The sequence below is a fragment of the Stigmatopora nigra genome, chromosome 17 (assembly GCF_051989575.1).
Source record: "Stigmatopora nigra isolate UIUO_SnigA chromosome 17, RoL_Snig_1.1, whole genome shotgun sequence".
In the NCBI taxonomy this organism is placed as follows: domain Eukaryota; kingdom Metazoa; phylum Chordata; class Actinopteri; order Syngnathiformes; family Syngnathidae; genus Stigmatopora; species Stigmatopora nigra.
In genome coordinates this window covers 8,537,341-8,556,501 of record NC_135524.1, presented here as the reverse complement: position 1 = coordinate 8,556,501, position 19,161 = coordinate 8,537,341, and the positions used below count along the sequence as shown (strand labels likewise).

At 37.9% G+C, this 19,161-nt stretch overlaps 2 protein-coding genes across 2 annotated transcripts; both read left to right on the top strand.

Annotated features, from left to right (window-relative positions):
• The first annotated feature begins 156 nt into the window (after positions 1–156).
• On the top strand, positions 157–2,564 carry snrpd3l (small nuclear ribonucleoprotein D3 polypeptide, like). The gene is made up of 4 exons (XM_077737357.1): positions 157–304; positions 1,400–1,539; positions 1,941–2,133; positions 2,364–2,564. The coding sequence occupies exons 2-4, from the start codon at positions 1,414–1,416 to the stop codon at positions 2,426–2,428; spliced, it is 384 nt and encodes a 127-aa protein (XP_077593483.1). The 5' UTR covers positions 157–304; positions 1,400–1,413; the 3' UTR covers positions 2,429–2,564.
• A 398-nt stretch (positions 2,565–2,962) lies between these two features.
• Positions 2,963–17,645, top strand: camkk2 (calcium/calmodulin-dependent protein kinase kinase 2). The gene is made up of 17 exons (XM_077737256.1): positions 2,963–3,268; positions 6,984–7,278; positions 7,506–7,823; positions 9,052–9,099; positions 10,446–10,499; positions 11,209–11,260; positions 11,334–11,467; positions 12,187–12,223; positions 12,395–12,416; positions 12,542–12,630; positions 13,314–13,513; positions 13,868–13,921; positions 14,001–14,074; positions 14,144–14,231; positions 14,692–14,823; positions 14,991–15,088; positions 16,052–17,645. The coding sequence occupies exons 2-17, from the start codon at positions 7,048–7,050 to the stop codon at positions 16,122–16,124; spliced, it is 1,704 nt and encodes a 567-aa protein (XP_077593382.1). The 5' UTR covers positions 2,963–3,268; positions 6,984–7,047; the 3' UTR covers positions 16,125–17,645.
• Positions 17,646–19,161: the final 1,516 nt, after the last annotated feature.

Genomic DNA, 19,161 nt, shown 5'->3' with positions numbered 1-19,161 from the left:
TCACACTTGTACACGTTTGATCAGCTAATTCTGATAACTCCATCTTTGATAGACACATTTGATGAGGAAAAACTCATCCAGTATTAAATATAGTACAATGACTTAAGGAACGCCCCACGTAAAAAACTACAACTCCCACAATGCACCATGTGACTTAGCGGAAGTATTTTCTGTAAATGTGTGCTGCATTGTGGGAAGGCGGAAAAAGGCTCCATACGGCTAAAGAAATCGACGAACGCACGTTGTGGGGTTACTTTTGTTAATTTATCAAGCAGAAAAATCGTTTTCATTCACATCATCCCAGGTAAATACAACTTCAAAGCTTAAAGTTGATCGGTACTAGAATTCCATATCGTTTTTGTGCAATTGGTGGATTGAATCTGTGGCCGTAATTCATTCTTTCGTCCAACAGTTTCTCTTTTACATGATGTTGTGAGATTTGTATCAATTGCCACCCTGGTTTGTTATAATCACAGTATAGAGATCGGGTCGAATTTATGAGTAATTATTTAAAGTGTTTTTGTTCTCTGATTTGTTTCAACTTGATTGTCTTTATTGATGCTCTTTGCTAGCCGGTGGTAGCCATTAAAGTTAGCGTGCAATAGCTTCGCGCGCCACCTAATGCCCTACGCTTTAAACATGTACTAATAACTAAAACGCATACATTAATTTCACTGAATTTTTCACCGATCATGGCATTGTGGCAATCAATGTTCTAATTGTGGGTATATCCATGTCGCTATACCTTTGTAATAACATCGACTTCCTTCACGTAAGTGTTGTGCATCCACCTGGATTGCTTATAACGTGAAAAAACAGCAAATAGATGAAAACGATTGAGTTCCAATTCTTATTGCTCTTTTAGAGTCGATATGAACAAAACACGACCACAAAAACGGGCAACAATGAATTTTGTAGTACCAAGATTGTCCTGTGAGAGGCAGGATTGCGCCACAGGCATTTGAATCAAAATTATTTTTACAACTTGCGAACCACTTACCCTCACAAGGGTTACGGGGGGTGCTGGAGCCCATTCCAGACAACCTGAATCGGTTGCCAGCACAAGGAGACAGACAAATATTCATGCTCACACTCCTATCTTCGGGCATTTCAACCAGCCTACTCTGAATGTTTTGGGGGTGTGGGTGGAAACCAGAGTACCTGGAAAAAACCCACACAAGCCTCCGAAGAACATACAAATTCTACACAGTGAGGACCAGTCTGAGATTGAACCCTCGACCCGAGAACGTTGAAGCCAGTGTGCTAACCACTTGTGATGATGTCATGATGATAAAATATTTTTGTTCACCCTTCAAACATTATTTATACATTTGTTCCATGATTAAGAATTTTGCGCCAATATATAACAAGTGGATAATCTCTGTTTTGCATGTTTTAGAAACCTAGCTCAAGATGTCCATCGGCGTGCCCATCAAGGTCCTGCATGAGGCTGAGGGCCACATTGTGACCTGCGAGACCAATACTGGAGAGGTGTACAGGGGCAAGCTTATTGAGGCCGAGGACAACATGAACTGCCAGGTGGGATACTGCTTGTGACGCCCAGTTTTGACTCAAAATTTGGGAACTCTTTAACGCCAACTTTATTCAAAAGTGAGAGCCCCCATCCGGACTTTTTTCCATATCTCCCTCCACCAACACACCTGAATAAAATAATTTGGATCACTATCAAGCTTCTGGGCAGCTTGCTGTGGAGTTGATCATTTGATTCAGGGTTATTAGAGGAGGGAGATATGGATAACTGACCGGACTTGGCCACCCCTGGTTTATGCTGTGTTACTGACTGGTTTAGGCCAAGTTGAGACTTGGAACGATGAAGTATCACTTGAAAACATTATAGTCTCTATTGTAATTTGTATTGATGTTGCAAGAAGAACATAGAGTTGTGGATTTGACCTCTGCTTTTCCTCCCTTTTTGGCAGATGTCTAACATCACAGTGACTTATCGTGATGGGCGTGTGGCCCAGCTGGAACAGGTGTACATCCGCGGCAGCAAGATTCGCTTCCTTATTTTACCTGACATGTTAAAGAATGCGCCCATGCTAAAGAGTATGAAGAATAAAAACCAAGGCTCTGGTGCCGGGAGAGGAAAGGCAGCTATTCTCAAAGCACAAGGTCAGTCACACGCTTTGAAATCTTGATTTACACAATCCTGTTCAGGGCTGACCACATAATAGTATTATGTCCAGTATAAAATGTTTTTTTTTTAACCTGGTATAAAATTTAAGTTAGGCTCTACAATATGTTTATAACTTATGGTTTCAGGTGTTGGGATTGGCTCAGAGGTGAAAATATTTAGATCGGTACATTCAAAGTTGCTAAATTGTTCTTGTCTTTCTCTACAGTGGCTGCCAGAGGCAGAGGCCGTGGTGGAATGGGAAGAGGGAATATGTTCCAAAAGAGACGATAATTGCTGCAGCTTTTGCTTTTTGTATAGTTTTTTTCACCTTTAATTGGTTGTTTGTTCTAGATTACATGTTGCAGCGTATTTCTTGGATTTCCTCAGATTTTTTTTTTATTCCAGAATAAACACACTTCAATTTGAAGCGTATTGTTTTTTTTTTGTGGATTTAAGCATTCGAGTCATTTTCAGCACTATTCAAATGTATTCAAAAATGTAGTTAACATTGTATTGTTTCCTCCTGCAAACTTCACACAGACAACCTGGACTTGAATCCAGGACCTGTGAGGCCGACGCGCTAATCACTCGCCCCATTGGGCCGCCTAATATAAGTATACTCTAGTAGTATTTCTATAAACTGATGAAGCCTTTTTGACCAAGCTTCATGACAACACTAGTCATAGCCTGCAAATTAAGCCTCACACATACTAATAGTGGTTTGCAAATGTTTCTTCATTTGGCTTACATTATCATTTATTCATTTAATTTTTGCACTCCTAGGCATATTCCCTATTCACCACTAGAGGCGCTAATGTACCACCATCCAACGAAAGGGTGAATAAAATTTAGGTCATAAGATAAACAATATTTATCCTAAAGCCAATAGTCTCACTCAGTGGACGTTGCTTCTCCCTGATTTATTATCTATTTTCATTTTTCACTCATCCCCCTGCACCCTCAGATCTCCTTTTTTCATTTTTTTTCTGAATGATAATAGTATTTCGTTGTGAGGCACTTGCTCACTCCGTCACAACATTGGTCGTTTTCACTTGGAGTCAGCTAGGTTTCACATCTCCACCGCGGAAATCGCACCATACACATTTGTGTAAACCTAAGTAATACGACAAGGTAAGTTTTTATTTTCCAATAGAAAAAATCTGTTAAGTAGATGCGAGCATCCTTGCCCCCCGTGTTGACAACATCTGGACCTCGACCGGGGGAGGCAGCAGTGGCTAACGTTAGCCAAGTTAGCCTGCTGAATTCGGCGACTATTACCCCTTAAATGAATTCGGATCGCTTGCCAGCAATGTGTTTTTTTGTTGATTAATTAATAATCAAGTGTCTTTCCGCCTCAGCATTGCGAATTTATTTCTATTTTAGTGCTCGCAGCTTTGTGTTACAACAGGAATATGCATTATTGAGAGTACTGAAGTGCCCATGAGAAAAATTAGGACATTGAACACATCATTGTTTGACACGCTCGTGATGACATGCAATCCTAACGCTTTTACTTAAACACCTTGAATACAACACTTGTCTTGGTTGTTATTATGTATTAATTCAGCTGGTGCAATGTTCATATTACCGACTTTAGTTGGGGCATATAAAGCATTCACGAATTATTGTTTAGGTCAGTGAGTGTTCAGTTCAATCCAATTTGAAAAATGGCATTTAATAACTGTTTACCAAGATGGGAAAAAACTGTTGATATGAATCATATCAACAGTTTTTCCACTCTTATTCATCACAAACTATGGTTGATCATAATGTTCGACCACAGTTTGTGATTCCACATTGAATTGAATGCTTTTATTGTTATTATACAGTAGAAGTATGATCTTGAGCCAAAATCTGACCCTTCCCGAAATTCGGGTCAGGCCTAAAATGTCAATCATTACTTTGGGTTCGGGTTGGGTCGGGCTTCTCTCTCCTATTTAAAAAAACAAACAAACAAATAAATAAATGTTTTAAAAATGGATACTAAAATGATGTCTGGATACCAAACTAAGGAATACTTGTTAAAAAATAAATAATTTGGAATTTTGGATAAAACAGAAGGCACTGTAATGAAATTGCAATTGGAGGCGGGGCCACAGAACCAACCTGGAATTAGAAAATTTAAAACAAAATTAGAATTTGTTTTGTGTAAGGTTAGATTAAACATATTTTTGAGTGTGTCTGCATCGTAATCCCAGTTCATTAAATAAAATTGGTAATCCCAGTTCATTAAATAAAATTGTTATGTTATGAGCGCCTTGCCGTGCAAAAAGTCCCCCCCCTCCACGAAATTCGTCAAATTTTAGTACTATTAAACACAGTTTAGTACTATTAAACCAATAGTTATTTTTTACTTTGTTAATAGATGTCGTATTAGAACAAATAAAAATGTTTTTCCAATCCAATTTTCTGTTTTTGGTGTTTTTTCAGAGAGTTGGAACAAATCAATTTGTTTTTAGTTCATTTCTATGGGAAACGTTCATTTGAGTTACGATTAAATCGACATACGAGCTCAGTCTCGGAACGCATCAAGCTCGTATCTTGAGGTACCACTGTACATTTTCGGAGTTGGCTTTCAAGAGCTTACCTCGAGCCTCAGTTTGTTTGCCTTCAAATACTCCAGAACAGAAAACAAATGTACAGCATTGGGGGTACGAGGTCAGGGCCCAACGCTAATACTAGGAATGATCTGTTTCATGTCACTTTGTTTGGTAAGACAAATTTACTTGGAAATTGAGGCCCACACTTAAATTTTGAAAAAAAGCTAGTTAAGTAGTTTTAACAGTAATTAGTCTATTAAAATACCTCACTTAACAATGCAGTAAAGACTGTATTTAAGATTCGGGGTGTTTTGTTTTTGAGCTGTGATTATGTCACATACCTGTCAACCTCGAACCATTTGTGATCTTACCAAATTTTGTTTTCGCCCTTACATATATGTATAAATACATGGAAAATCTTACCACTTTACTTTTTTGTAAAAAATCACGAACAACAAGTAGAAAATGTATGTTTATGTGTTTATTGCTTTCAAAGTTCCAAAATGAAACGAAATGTTTATCATGATCTTTTTTTTTTAGCCAATCAGAGGCGCCGGTACATATTATATGTACCGGCGCCTCTGATTGGCTAAAAAAAAAAGATCATGATAAACATTTCGTTTCATTTTCGTTTCAAGTGATATATGATATATCACTTGGCAGACATGCGTTTCCGGGAAGAAACAATGGCGGATGGTGAAAAATGGCTAGAAAGTGCCTTAATTTATTTTTTTTTCTCAAAATCACCGTTTAGCGTACCATTTTCATGTGTACAGCGTACCAATATAAAAATGGGCTTTCAGTTGTACCAATTACGGCGAGAACGTACCAGTTGACAGGTATGATGTCAGTATCTAAGTGTAGTCGTTTGAGGATGCTCATCCGTCCATTTACACAAGCTTATCTCTTACAGAGATCACTCACAGAGTTGCCTTGTTAATCTCTTAATGAATCAGTAGATCCTCTGTTCATCCAAATGGCCCCATGCCATACTCGTTCGTACCTGTGTTTCTTTAGGATTGCGTTTGCTTGTAATGCTCTATTCAAGTGACTTAGGTCACCATCCTCATACAAGCTGTTTGTTAACCCAGTATTTCTTCACTGATCGTAGGAAAAGTAAAACCATGTGTAGTGGAGCATCTGGAGTGGGCAGCTGCTGTTTGAAAAGGCTTGAATCAGACTGCTTTTCAGATTTTTTTTCCAATTGAGCTGCTGTGATCACAGTGCATCAGTAGAGTTAAAGGCTGCAGACAGATTTTTAGTGACTGCGGCTACTTGCAGAGATTTTCCTCGAGGTTTTGTGGCTTTTTCAGACAGCAAATGCTTCCTCGCTTATTTGAGCTTTTTGCCTGGAAAGCACACCTTATGGAGAAACACTACTAATTTCGCCATACGCAGCTGGGGATGATGACAATTAGGCTGTTGTCGAGTCGATGATGATGACAAAGCCTTTGTCCGATGATGATGATGATGATGATTATTATTATTATAATGGCAAACATGGCGCTTATTGTGACAGATACTTTTCGTTTTAGAAAACAATAAGGAAAAAAAATATTAAGTAGTGTCTACAAAATGGTTAAGTTGTCCCAATGTGTGAGTGGTTAGTGTGTCGGGCTCACCATTCTGGGGTACTACGTTTGAACCCAGGTCAGTAGACCTATGTGGAGTTTGTATGTTCGCCCCGGGCTTGCATGGGTTTTGCATGCAGTAATCCCTCGAATATCGCAGCTTCAAGTATAGCGTTTTCACTACATTGTGTTATTTTTTCTGGGGGAATTTCTTTTAAAATAATTTTAAAAAATGTGTACGTTCATAAAAATGTGAAAACCCACGCCTAAATTCACAAGCAGAAGCCATCCCCCTGTCATCAGCTTGCTACTAGGACTCAGCACCAAAATAAAATAAAAATAAATATTATAATTATTTTTAAATTGGGGTGACCCTACTTCACGGTTTTTCATTTATTGCGGCCGTATCTGGTCTACATTAACTGCAAAAATCGAGGGATTGCCCCTAAGTATGAGTAAGAGCGTGAATGGTTATCCCTCTCCTCCAATTACCTGGGAAAATTGTCGGTATACAGTATATATATTTCATTGCTATGGAGCGTCAAATCAATGAAAGAGACAGACTCGAGAAAAGGCCAATTTGGAACAATTCCCAATTAATAAAACATCACTCAATGCTTCGTATCCCATGTACCCATTTTGCTGTGTTAAGTCAAGATTAGTTGTCGTAGTAGTTTGCATTAGAAATATTTTCTTTTCTGTCCTTCAGTGTTTTTGTTTTTATTTTACTTTTAGGCAAAACTCCCTTGAGTTTTCCATCAGATGGAGCAGATGTTGTGGGTGTTTGGAAAAAGGCAGCATGTTCCCTTGTCACGTAACTGCTTGGCCTGCCGCTGAGCCCGGTGCCGCTTGCGGCGGTCATGGACTAGCTCCGCAACCTTCCCAACCGCTCCCCGATCTGCTGTGCAGCTGTCCCTCAGCACCGTTGGACACCCACCCTGAAACGCCGTCGCCAGATCCTATGGAGTCCCAAATTGTGGTCACAGAATGTGAACCTAGCACACCATCTGGAGCGCCTGGCGGGGAGGAGGTAGGATGAAGCGCAACATAAAGATGACATCGCTTACTAAGTAGGCTTCAACGCTTCAAAATCAAAATGCGATTTGAAATATGAATGATATTTACATACTCGTAGACATTCAGGGGACAGAAATGAAATGTTTACACAAGTCTGTTTAAATGTCAAATTTTTGTAGTTGGGAAAAAAAATCGTATTATTTGTCTTCTTTACTGTCCCTATATTTGCTCTCATTATAGGTAGAAGAAATGGACAGCTCGGAAACGCCTCCATTCGCCAATCTGTCCTGTGACATCCTCTTGCATGCTGTCGGGCGTTCAGGGACTCTGTTGCCTGCCAGTGAGGAGCAAAGAGCCCGGCTTAGCTTGTCAGACAGGAAACTGTCGCTGCAAGAACGCTCGCATACGCTGACATCGCCCTGTAGTTCCCCAGGACTCAACGGTCGCTACATTTATCCGTCGTTACCCTACTCTCCCATCACATCGCCCCACTCCTCTCCACGCTTGTCACGTAGGCCCACTGTGGAATCCCATAGTGTCTCTATCACAGACCTCCAGGTATTGTATAACATGAAATCACTTTCAGTTGCTTTTGAAAATCACTTAGCAAATTAACATTCAGTGGTACCTTGAGATATGATCTTAATGCATTCCGGTACTGAGATCGTATGTCGATTTACTCAAATCAGCCCATAGTAATGAACTAAAAACCTATTAATTTGTTCCAACCCTCTGAAAAAGCACCAAAAACAGGATTTTGGATTGGAAAAACATTTTATTTGTTCTAATTCGCAATTTTCAGTGTTTTCTTCCCCCCTTCACTCAACCCGGTAAGAGAAAGGTATCAAATTTTAATACGAAATTAAAATTAAGTTTAGTGTAAGGTTAGATTAAATTTATTTTTGAGTGTGTCTGCATCATAATCCAAATTCATTTAAATTTGTTTATGTGATATTATGATTCACCGGTGCAAAATGTCTCCCTGGCTCGGTTGGAACAAATTAATCAGTTTTTAGTTCATTGCGATGGGAAACGTTTGTTCGAGTTACGAGAATATCGACATACGATCTCAGTCCCGGAACAAATTAAGATCATATCTCAAGGTACCATTGTATATGGATAGTATGGGGTTTGTTCCTCGTCTTATATTTAGAGTGCAGATTCTTTTAACATGCCGCCCCAATAACAACGCTGCTTTTAAAAATAGCAACTTACCTAGTCACTTTTTTCCTCCATAGCAAACGATTCTTTGTAGTCTGGCTTCAGATATTTTTCAGCAGTGTCTTTGTTCTCATCCATCTTTTGAACCTGCTGTTTGGGAGGAAAAAATAAATGAACGGCTGGAGGACAAAATGTTCTTGTAAATCTCATAAAAGTTATCTGCAGAGTTGAAAACACTGCATGATAAGAAAAGAATGATTCCGCTATTTCTCGAGTTATTTAGAATGTTTACGTTTTACAATAAAATATTTATATATACATATAATGATTTATGCTCACATTTATAATAGTATCCCAGAATAACCCCAACAGTTGCTGTAATAGCAATGCAGTTCTGTACATGGATAATTTAATAGGTGTTTGGTTCTTGAAAATGTTGAATTATTTTGTTTTCTAACAAACTGTTCAAAGCATTTAATACACACAAGGTCAACCAGCTTTCATAAGATTTCCATGTCGCTCATGTTTTTAAGAAATGCTAAAAGCTTTTGTTTTTTTTCAAGCATCTAATTGCTCCATTCATTTGAAAATTTAAGACGTTCATCTTCTCTTTCTTCTCCTCAAGGACTGCGTTCAACTCAACCAGTACAAGTTGAAAGATGAGATTGGAAAGGTACAACCGAATCACTTCCATTTACCAACTCCCCCGTCACTTTTCCCCTTACACCTCCTGCTTTTCTGTCAATAGTATTTGTCGTGGAGAACAGGATATGAGCTTTATGACACCACCCGACTGTCCTAATTTCAAATCTTTGTATAAACCAGCCGGCCCACTTGATAGTTCTAAGCTGAATGAGAGGCTGGTATAAATAGGACTCTCCAAAGAGTTGTGCTAGTCTCTGTAGATCCTACTTGTCAATGTAGATTTTCAATTGTATTTAGTGTAAATGGCTCTTAATTTGGAGAAAAAAAATGTCGGAATTAGCATTTGAGCAAAGGCTGATGGGGAAAAAGATCAATTAAGATTTTACAAATTTTTATGGTTTCTTTAAATAAAACGCTGTAAACTATAAAATCAATTAGTTTCTACCTGTTTTAATTCAATAAATCACAGATGAGACAGTACATTTTAAGATTGTTTGCCTATAAAAAATATACCATGCCATTAGAATGAGTGGATGGACGCTCTGGATATTTTCGCAGTGATTGTTTGAATTTCAGCTTTTGACCTCCTCTGTGCTTGTGTGGTCTTTATACAGCAATCTGGTTTGCCCCAGAAAAAAAGCATCCGACAATCTAATTGAAGACACTAATATGTAGAACAGGAGCCTTGCAATTTCCTATGAGCCACTCCCAAGTAATGAATCGCTCCCAGAATCAGCCGCAATAGGGTCCATTATCCAATGTTTTTATTTATTTATTTTTAAAGATTTTTTTTCTTAACCCATTTCCGTTCCTCTGTTTAGCTAATGAAATTGGATAGATTTCAAGTAGGGCCTCTCATCTTTTGATATTTCTGAAAAAGACCTTCAGAGAAAAATAGTTTGGACATAACTGATGAAAAGAGTGTAAGCTTTTGCAAATGGGATGGATTGATATTCTTAACACTTGACTTTCATGCCCATTCCTAATGCACGTCATGTCTATAACTAGATAAGAAAGAGACTCCTATGAAGTAGAGACATTGGCACTGCCTCTTCAATCTGCTCTTCTCAGCAGAAACCAATCTATTTTTCTCTCCCTTCTCTCAGGCGTGTTATCAAATTTCCTTTTTCATTTCTGTGAGAGCTTAATGCATTAATCTCCAATTCCCTAATTATCTTAAAATAACAAATGAAAGACTCAGAGAGAGATGAGGCTTATAGCACTGTTGTCATTCCTGTAACTCATGCTCATGTTTTCATATTTGATCTTGTGTGTTAGTCATCATCTGTTGTCACTCATGAAGCATTGACAGCTGCTTTATTGCACGTCGATGGCTCCTGTTACAGTTTATGGTTTGCTCCCTTCTCAACGCAGGGCTCCTATGGTGTTGTCAAGCTTGCTTACAACGAAGACGACAACACCTACTATGTGAGTCATTGACACGCTCGACACAACATGCATAAATATGCACAACACTCGTGTACACTCTTGCATCTCTGGTCCCTTGCCACTTCTCACATAATCACACACATATATCACGCTTGTGAAATTCTCACATCAGCAAAAATACATCAGTCCAACATTTCACGTTTGCCGTGGATTGCTATGGTTATTAAACATTATGACACAAACAGAATGTCATTTCCAAATAGTTTTAATTACTCTCCTAGGGGGCAAAGTGATTTATTGGTTTGTGAGTGTGTGTGTGTGTGTGTATGTTAAGATTCTCTTGCTACGTTTGTCCAAACCGTGCAACGTAGAGAGTTGATTTTTTTTATAGTGGCCAGAAACATTATTCCACCAGGTTGCACATTCAAAATTCCTCAATATAAAAATCTGTATTACCTGTGGAAGTAATGTTTTATATACAATTTAAACATCACTGCAACATATGAAAGAGAAAGAAAGGGTGCATTTTCTGAAATTCCCCCCTGTCAATGTTTCATAACATTCGCCAACAATTAAAAAAATATATAATTTTTAGTTGCTGATTTGAAACCTTCTGCAGTTTTGATAAATATCCTTCTGTGTTGCAAAAATATATTTAAATGAATTGACAAAAGCAGTACAAGAGTTTGCATGAATACAAAAATTATATTTTGACCTAAGTAAACTTTTCCCATTCACATCCATGTAGGCAATGAAGGTTCTGTCTAAGAAAAGGCTAATGCGGCAAGCAGGTTTCCCACGTAAGTAACTATTCTTACATATTTTAAGCTTTTTTCTACGACTAATACTACAATTTAATTTCTCCCCTGTCAGGACGACCACCCCCTCGGGGTGTCAAAGCATTTGCTGAGGGCCCCCCTCAGCCCAAAGGGCCTCTGGAGCGGGTCTACCAAGAGATTGCCATATTGAAAAAGCTGGACCATTCTAATGTGGTCAAACTTGTAGAGGTGATTAACAGTTTTTATTATAGTTAGCTTTTGTAGTAGACTACTAATTAAATTGATAGATACAAGTAGGAATACATGTATGGCAAAAGGTAAGGGTGCCTTGGCCTCCATTGGGACTACAAAAACTAGAAAAACAAATATCTTTAATATTTGGACATTGAAATTCGGGAGCATACATATTTTAGATGTAGTGTTGTTTTATTCACGTTTGTAATTCTGTTGTTTTCTTCTTTACTCATGTTCCAGTGTAACTTGCTAAAGTGTGTAATGTTTTCAACTTGAACATCATTTTAAAGGACACAATGCTAACATTTGTTTCAATGAACATGTTTTTTCCTCATCAGGCACCAAATTAATCCAGAAAAAACATGCAATTTAAATTCGATTGAAAACAAGTACATATTCTTTTGCAATCTTAACATGTTCATTCCCTCCTATTCAATGAATGTTTAACATATTCCATCAACTCAAGTGCACTTTTCATTCCTGAAAGTTGTTTATAAACCTACTGACAGATTGTCATTCAAACCAAAAACCTCTGAATTCTGAGCTTGTTCTGCTAGACCTCTATTCAGAAACAAATTTACTTGGATCGGAATCAATTGAAAAAACAATTGCTAAATACGATTTAATTAATTTTAGTTTCTCAACATGAGTGCAGGGAAATGGATGCCTTCAGTGTGTATTTTTAAAATTTTATCTCTTTGATTTGGCGCCAGGTTTTGGATGACCCCAGTGAGGACCATCTGTACATGGGTATGTTGTGGCCAGGTCACATTACTGCCCAATACTTGCACATTTGTAGAGAAATATTGAAATAAAAAAGTCATATTAACTATGTGAACATGGCATAGCCACTGTAGTTAATAATTTTTCTGTTGTACGTGCTGCAAAGCTTTCCTTACTAATTACATGTTTGCATTACAGTGTTTGAGCTGGTCAAGCAGGGGTAAGCCTAATCCTCTTTTATTGTTGTTTGTTGACTGGAATGAGATCAACCTCATTAGTTTTGATTGCTAATTGCACGTGTTTACATATATGTGTGTGTGTGTGCATGTGTATGTGTATGTTCAGGGCTGTGATGGAGGTGCCAACAGATAAACCATTCGGCGAGGATCAGGCTCGCTTTTATTTCCAGGATCTGCTCAGGGGAATCGAGTATTGTGAGTCCTGAACACATGCTTTTAGTAGTCACTTAGTCTTTGACTCCATTTTTATTTCGACAATAACTCAGATAAGCTCTATTTTTACAGTGGTACCTCGAGATACGAGCTTAATTTGTTCCGGGACTGAGCTCGGGAGAGAGAGCAACGCACTCGTAACATAACACATTTAAATGAACTCGGATTACGATGCAGACACTCAAAAATAACTTTAATCTAACCTTATACTAAACTAAAATCTAATTTTGTTTTAAATTTTGATACCTGTGTTCTCTCGGGTTGGCTCTATTTGCCACGCCCCCACCTCCTTTCAGATGCAACCTATCGAAGACTGTTTGCTTTTGACTTCCCTTTAAAATATTCCCAAAATGATACACAAAATAGCCAACGAGAAGTAATATAGTATAAGCCATTCACACTGACTAATGGGAAAAAAAACACTGAAAAAATGCAACGCTCCCCCTAGTGCTCGTAGAGACATGACACGGGGGAGTTGCTCGTATATCAAAATTTGTCTTGTATCTCAAGATAAATATTTGCCCGAAATTTTACTCCGATCTCAAATTGCTCATATGTCGAGGGCACTCGTATATTGAGGTACCACTTTATTTGATTCATTTTAATACATCATGGCTTGTTGATTTTGTCACAGTGAGGAATAACTTATTCTCTCAATTCTACAGTGCATTATCAGAGGATCATCCACAGAGACATCAAGCCCTCCAACCTGTTGGTGGGCGAGGACGGACACATCAAGATTGCGGACTTCGGCGTAAGCAACCAGTTTGAAGGAGCTGACGCCCTCCTGACTAGCACCGTGGGAACGCCTGCCTTCCTTGCCCCCGAAACGCTGTCAGATACTCGAAAGAACTTCTCCGGCAAGGTGACGTAGAAGTCGGCTATCTAGTCAGCAGCAACCAGAAATACTAAGCCTAGAGTGTCCAAGCTTTTTGTCCTTTGGGCGCTTTCAGAAAAATCAAATCCTTCCAATCTTATATGTTAAAAAGAGAATTAAGTATATAATATGTATATTTTTAAGTATTGATTAATTGGCTGTGGGCCATATTCAATGGTATCTTCATAATTTTCTGTGGGGCAATCAAAACTGTGGCAGGCTGCCGATGGCCCATGTGCTGTAGTTTGGACACCGTTATGCGAAGCAGTCAAACCAAGCCCAGTAATGGTTCTTACAATTCAATTTCATATAACAATAAATGCATTCTTAATATTCCCACAGGCTTTGGATGTTTGGGCAATGGGTGTGACACTTCACTGTTTTGTCTTTGGAGTGGTGAGTTATTTTAATATAGATTATTTTGTTCTTTGATAGTATGAATAGGACCCAAAACATCTGCTTATTTGTTTGTTAGTGTCCATTTATGGATGAACGCATCCTCAGTCTGCATCACAAAATCAAGACGCAACCTGTGGAATTACCTGTAAAGTAAGTATGTCTTATTTACACCTTTACATTTCTAACCATGAAACTTAAATAAGAGTTGTATTGCAACAGTACCGAGATATCAGATGACCTGAAGGATTTGTTGTTGAAAATGCTAGACAAGAATCCTGAAACAAGAATATCAATTCCACAGATGAAGGTAAATACTTTAAATAAAAGACAGTGGTACCTCTAGGTACGAGGTTAATTCGTTCCGGGACTGAGCTCGTATGTCGATTTACTTGTAACTCAAATGAACGTTTCCCATAGAAATGAACTAAAAACAAATGAATTTGTTCCAACCCTCTGAAAAAACACCAAAAATAGTATATTGGATTGGAAAAACATTTTTATTTGTTTTAATTCGCCATCTATTGACAAAGAAAAAAAATAATGAGTGGTTTAATAGTACTAAAATGTGTTTAATAGTACTAAAATTAGACAGATTTCGCGGAAGGGAAAGAGAGCGGGACAGAAGGGGGGAGTTTTTGTAACGCGCTCGTAACTTAAATGAATAAATATGTTGGGGTACTTGTATGTCGAGGTACCACTGTAATTGACTACTGAAAGCGCTTCAAGTAGCTAAGTGGGATGTTATGAATTTCTAATTTTGTGTTCAGGTCCACCCATGGGTGACGAGGCATGGTGCAGAGCCTCTCCCTCCAGAAGATGACAACTGTTATATGCTGATAGAAGTGACAGAAGAGGAAGTGGAGAATTCTGTGAAACATATTCCAAGCTTGGCAACTGTGGTATGTACCGATAATGATAGGTGTAATACTTAGTAAAATTGGTCCAGACATTAGGCTATTCGCCTAAAATAATTGCATGGGGTTTTTGTTGGTCACTCTCTAATGGTTATTTAAGTTTAGTTAAGTTACTAAATTCAATCAAAATGATAAATTCTGTTTTTGGTCAGATTCTGGTGAGAACCATGTTGAGGAAACGCTCCTTCGGGAACCCCTTTGACTGGGCACGTAAAGAGGGATGCAGCAGCTTGTGCACATCAGGACAGATGTAAGAATGCAGACATTTGTTCACACCTAAATGATTTTAATTGATTTTAAATGATTTATTATTGTCATCTGATTTTGCAATCACTGAGAAAGTGAAGGCGGCCAGGTGGTCGAGTGGTTAGTGCGTCTGCCTCACAGTTCTAGGGTCGAGGCTTCAATCCCCAGTCGGTCCTCGCTGTGTGTAGTTTTTATATCCTCCCGGGCTTGCATGGGTTTTCTCCAGGTAGTCTAGTTTCATCCCACATTACAAAGACATGCATGGTAGGCTGATTGGACACTCTAAATTGCCTCTGGGTATGAGTGTAAGCATGAATGGTTGTCCGCCTCCTTGTGCCCTGCGATTGGCTGGCCACCGATTCAGGATGTCCCCTGCCTACTGGTCGTAGTTAGCTGGAATAGGCTCCAATTGAGTGGGATAGGATCCAGCACCCCAACGAGCCTTGTGTGGATAAGCGGTTTGAAAAATGAATGAATGAATGAATACTGCTACATTGGCGTGCTATCAGTATATTTTTAGCATTTTTTAACTTTAAAAACTTGAAAATTTAATGAATGAAAACAGATTTTGTAGCATTTATACTAAGCACAGATTGCCAATTAGCCGTTATTCAACCACAGTACAGTGGTACCTCGACATACGAGTGCCCCTTGGTCTATCTCTTGGTTGCATCTGAAAGTCAGTGTTGAGGCGGGGCGAATAGAGCCAACCCGGGAGAAGGTATCAAATTTTAAAACTAAATTAGAATTAAGTTTAGTGTAAGGTTAAATTAAATTAAATTTTGAGTGTGTCTGCATCGTAATCCAAGTTCATATAAATTTATCTATGTTATGTTACGAGCGCGTTGCCATGAAAAAGACTTTCATGGTTGTTCTCTCTCACTCTCTCCAAGTACTTTCTCTGTCCAGACAAATTTGCGTTCATGCTTGATTCATTTCTTGCTTACTTGTGTATATTCTCTGACAGGAAACAGAAGCCTGAAAACAGGACAAGGAGCATTGAGCACCCTTACGTCGGACAAGACGATGCTCTCTCCTAATGCAGTAGGTTTTTCAAAGTTCTTCCCAATATCTCTTTAGCTGCCAGTTTTTCACGTTAGCCCGGACTCAACGAAGAGGAAACCACGAGTTATTTAAGGGGAGACTGTGGGAACGATCTTCTTCTCTTTGCATGCTTCGTTAAGCGTTGGCGTGCTCTGTTTCATGCTGCTGTGTGTCCACATCGTTCTTTCGCCATACTTGACAACTCTTTCAGGTAGGGTGGGAGAGGGGCAGGGGGTTAGTGGCGATGAGTCTGCACACTTCAGGAAGTCAGGGAAATATTAGCACCATTTTTTTCCAAATGAAATTTAAAAAATATATTGACTGCCTCACTATTGAAGGTGTTTTAGTGTCTAATGTAACCTATTTTATTGATGAAGTCGGGTATAAAGGGAGTGACTAATTGTTTACTACTGCATTTATTCTTTTAAAGGTATTTCACTTACTTCTGACCATTTACTAACAATAGAAAGCTTTAAAATCACTTGGTGTAGGGTAGCAGGTTTTTCCTTTTCAACACTTGGTGCAAAATAGTAGAGAAAGAGTTTTGGAAGGTATACTGTGTTTCTGTTGAATCCTTTCAAATGACTTTAAGGAAGTTTCAAAAATCACCATACTCGCTTTTTATTATTCAGACTCCAGACTATCAGTACAGCTAAGGTTTAGTTCCAGTTTTAGAAACCTTTATAACAGCCACGCTTTTCCAACATTCTGGCTTTAGGTAGCGATCTGTTCACAGGACTCGAGTTAAGTTTATACCTCATTATCGTTACGACAACCTGAAATCAGTAAGGGTTGACCCTTACCCCAAAATGGATTGGATGTCTAGCGACGTCAATGAGAAACATCTCCATTCGTTGCCAGTACTCCTAGGTAAAATGTATTGGATTTAAAAAAAAAAGTTTTTGTTTTTATATGAATATTTGATGCATTTTTAAGGCAATTGATAATTAATATACTTAGTCGCGAATGATACCTGACACACAAAAGAAAAAGACGAAAGTACTTTCAGTGTAACGCTTTTTGTGAGAGATACGGACCAAAAAAAATCAAGTGATAGATAGACAATTAACTGACAAAGATACCACAATGAACTGGGTTACATTCGCGGAGAAAAATCTAAGGTTGCCTTTGCCGAACTTCAGATGGAAGCCAGTCAACTGATGTGAGGCACTTACCGTATTTTCTCGCGTATAAGCCGCCCCCACGTACAAGCCGCACTTGGTCATCGCAGAGATATTTCTAAGATACTGTATAAATCAAAAGGATTGCACATTCCGAATGGGAAGTCATCATCAGAAGGGGGGAAATGGAAAAGCTATTTATTCATTCTCGTGCTGATTTTCAGAAAAATTAAATAGGGATACGTACAGAAAAAAAACGGTTTTATACTAATTCGCCCAGTAATTGTTGTTTTCTTACTGCAAAACAGAAAGTATCCAACAAATGATAAATGTTAATTTGCTGACATCTTCTGGTGAATAGGAGTATAGCAACGCAGTAAAGTCATGATTCAGTCATTATTTTTTTAAGTTAAAATACGGCTTATATGCGAGAAAATACGGTAATATTTGTTCTATATTCTGCATTTTTTATTTCAATCATTTGGATTAACACTCGCTTCTTGAACCTCAAGTGAAACTCGTGAATGTTCCTATTTGTGATTTTGTATGTAAAAAAAAGGCACTGATGTTCTCATATGCTTGCACATTTTAAAAAATACACAAAAAATCGGACTGAGTATAATGTTTTTTTTAATGTAAAGCAACATAAAGAACCTTTAATTACATTTTGAAATAGAGTTGCTATAACTACTACTTTTTTGTAATTATCTATGCATGAAATTAAAAAAGCAGACGTGCCATGGTGGGGTGGGCTGACTAACCAATATTAATTAGTTAGTGTTTTTTGTATTTGTGATACTTTTTTTCATGTTTTGTTTCCTTCTTTTTTAGTTTTCACTGCAATGTTAGAATCGATTTAAATCACCAAATTTGTCTACAGTAATACCTCGCCACTTTGCGGATGGATTTTCGCAGATTCACCAGATCGACCAAATATGTATGAAAAATTATAGTGTAGGAACCATAGTACAAACTTAAAATAGGGAACGACAACTCAGAATTAGAGAATATTTTACTGGCTACTTTGAGACTTAAATAATCGTACGAAAAGTCTTTTAAACGTCCAAATATAATATAATACAATTAAATAGATTAATAGATAAATAGATAAAAACACTGTCCCTACATTGTGGTTATTCATCTATTGCGGCACGTCTTGGAACCTGTTAACCGTGATAAATGAGGTATTACTGTAATTAACATGTTGCCGTCATTTATAGCTCATTGACAACAATTCCTTCAGCACTAGGGTAACTTGACTGTATATGAAAGGGAAACTTTTATATTCATCTGCACTGCATGTTAGTCGTTTTTTTTTAATTAATTTGAAACATGAGCACTATGCATCAGTGTTTTTTTTTTCTTTTCTTATTCCTACTCATAGTGCAATTACATTTTTAGGGGGCCACCCCTCAGTCCATCCCTATGAAGGAGTATTAGGGTCACACAGAAAAATGTGGTATGCGAAAATGACTGTTCTGGGAAAGATTGTGGATTTTTTATTCCAGTATAAAATGGCTACACCAAGTCGAGTCAAGTTTTTAATAATAAAGTCACAAACTGCAAACAAATTGTCATAAAACAAGGAAAATGACATGAAAAGGGGAGGCATTAAACAATTAGCTACGAAGATGTATTATTTAAAAAAGTGAGCTTTGTAAAATGTAGATAGAATTGAATCATGAACCTGAAGACTTTTGCTCATGGAAAAGGAGACCATTTAAAATTATTCAAATTTAATTAATGTTGTTGCTTTACAGGAATAAAATGTTATTGTCACCGTGGATTGGGGTTCAGAAGTATTTTTTTTCAATTAGTAAAGTAAATGTCAACATTTTTTAAAATAAAGGCAACAGAGCCAAAATAAGTGAATTAAGTCACAAGGGTATTTGATATCAATAGACTCAGTATT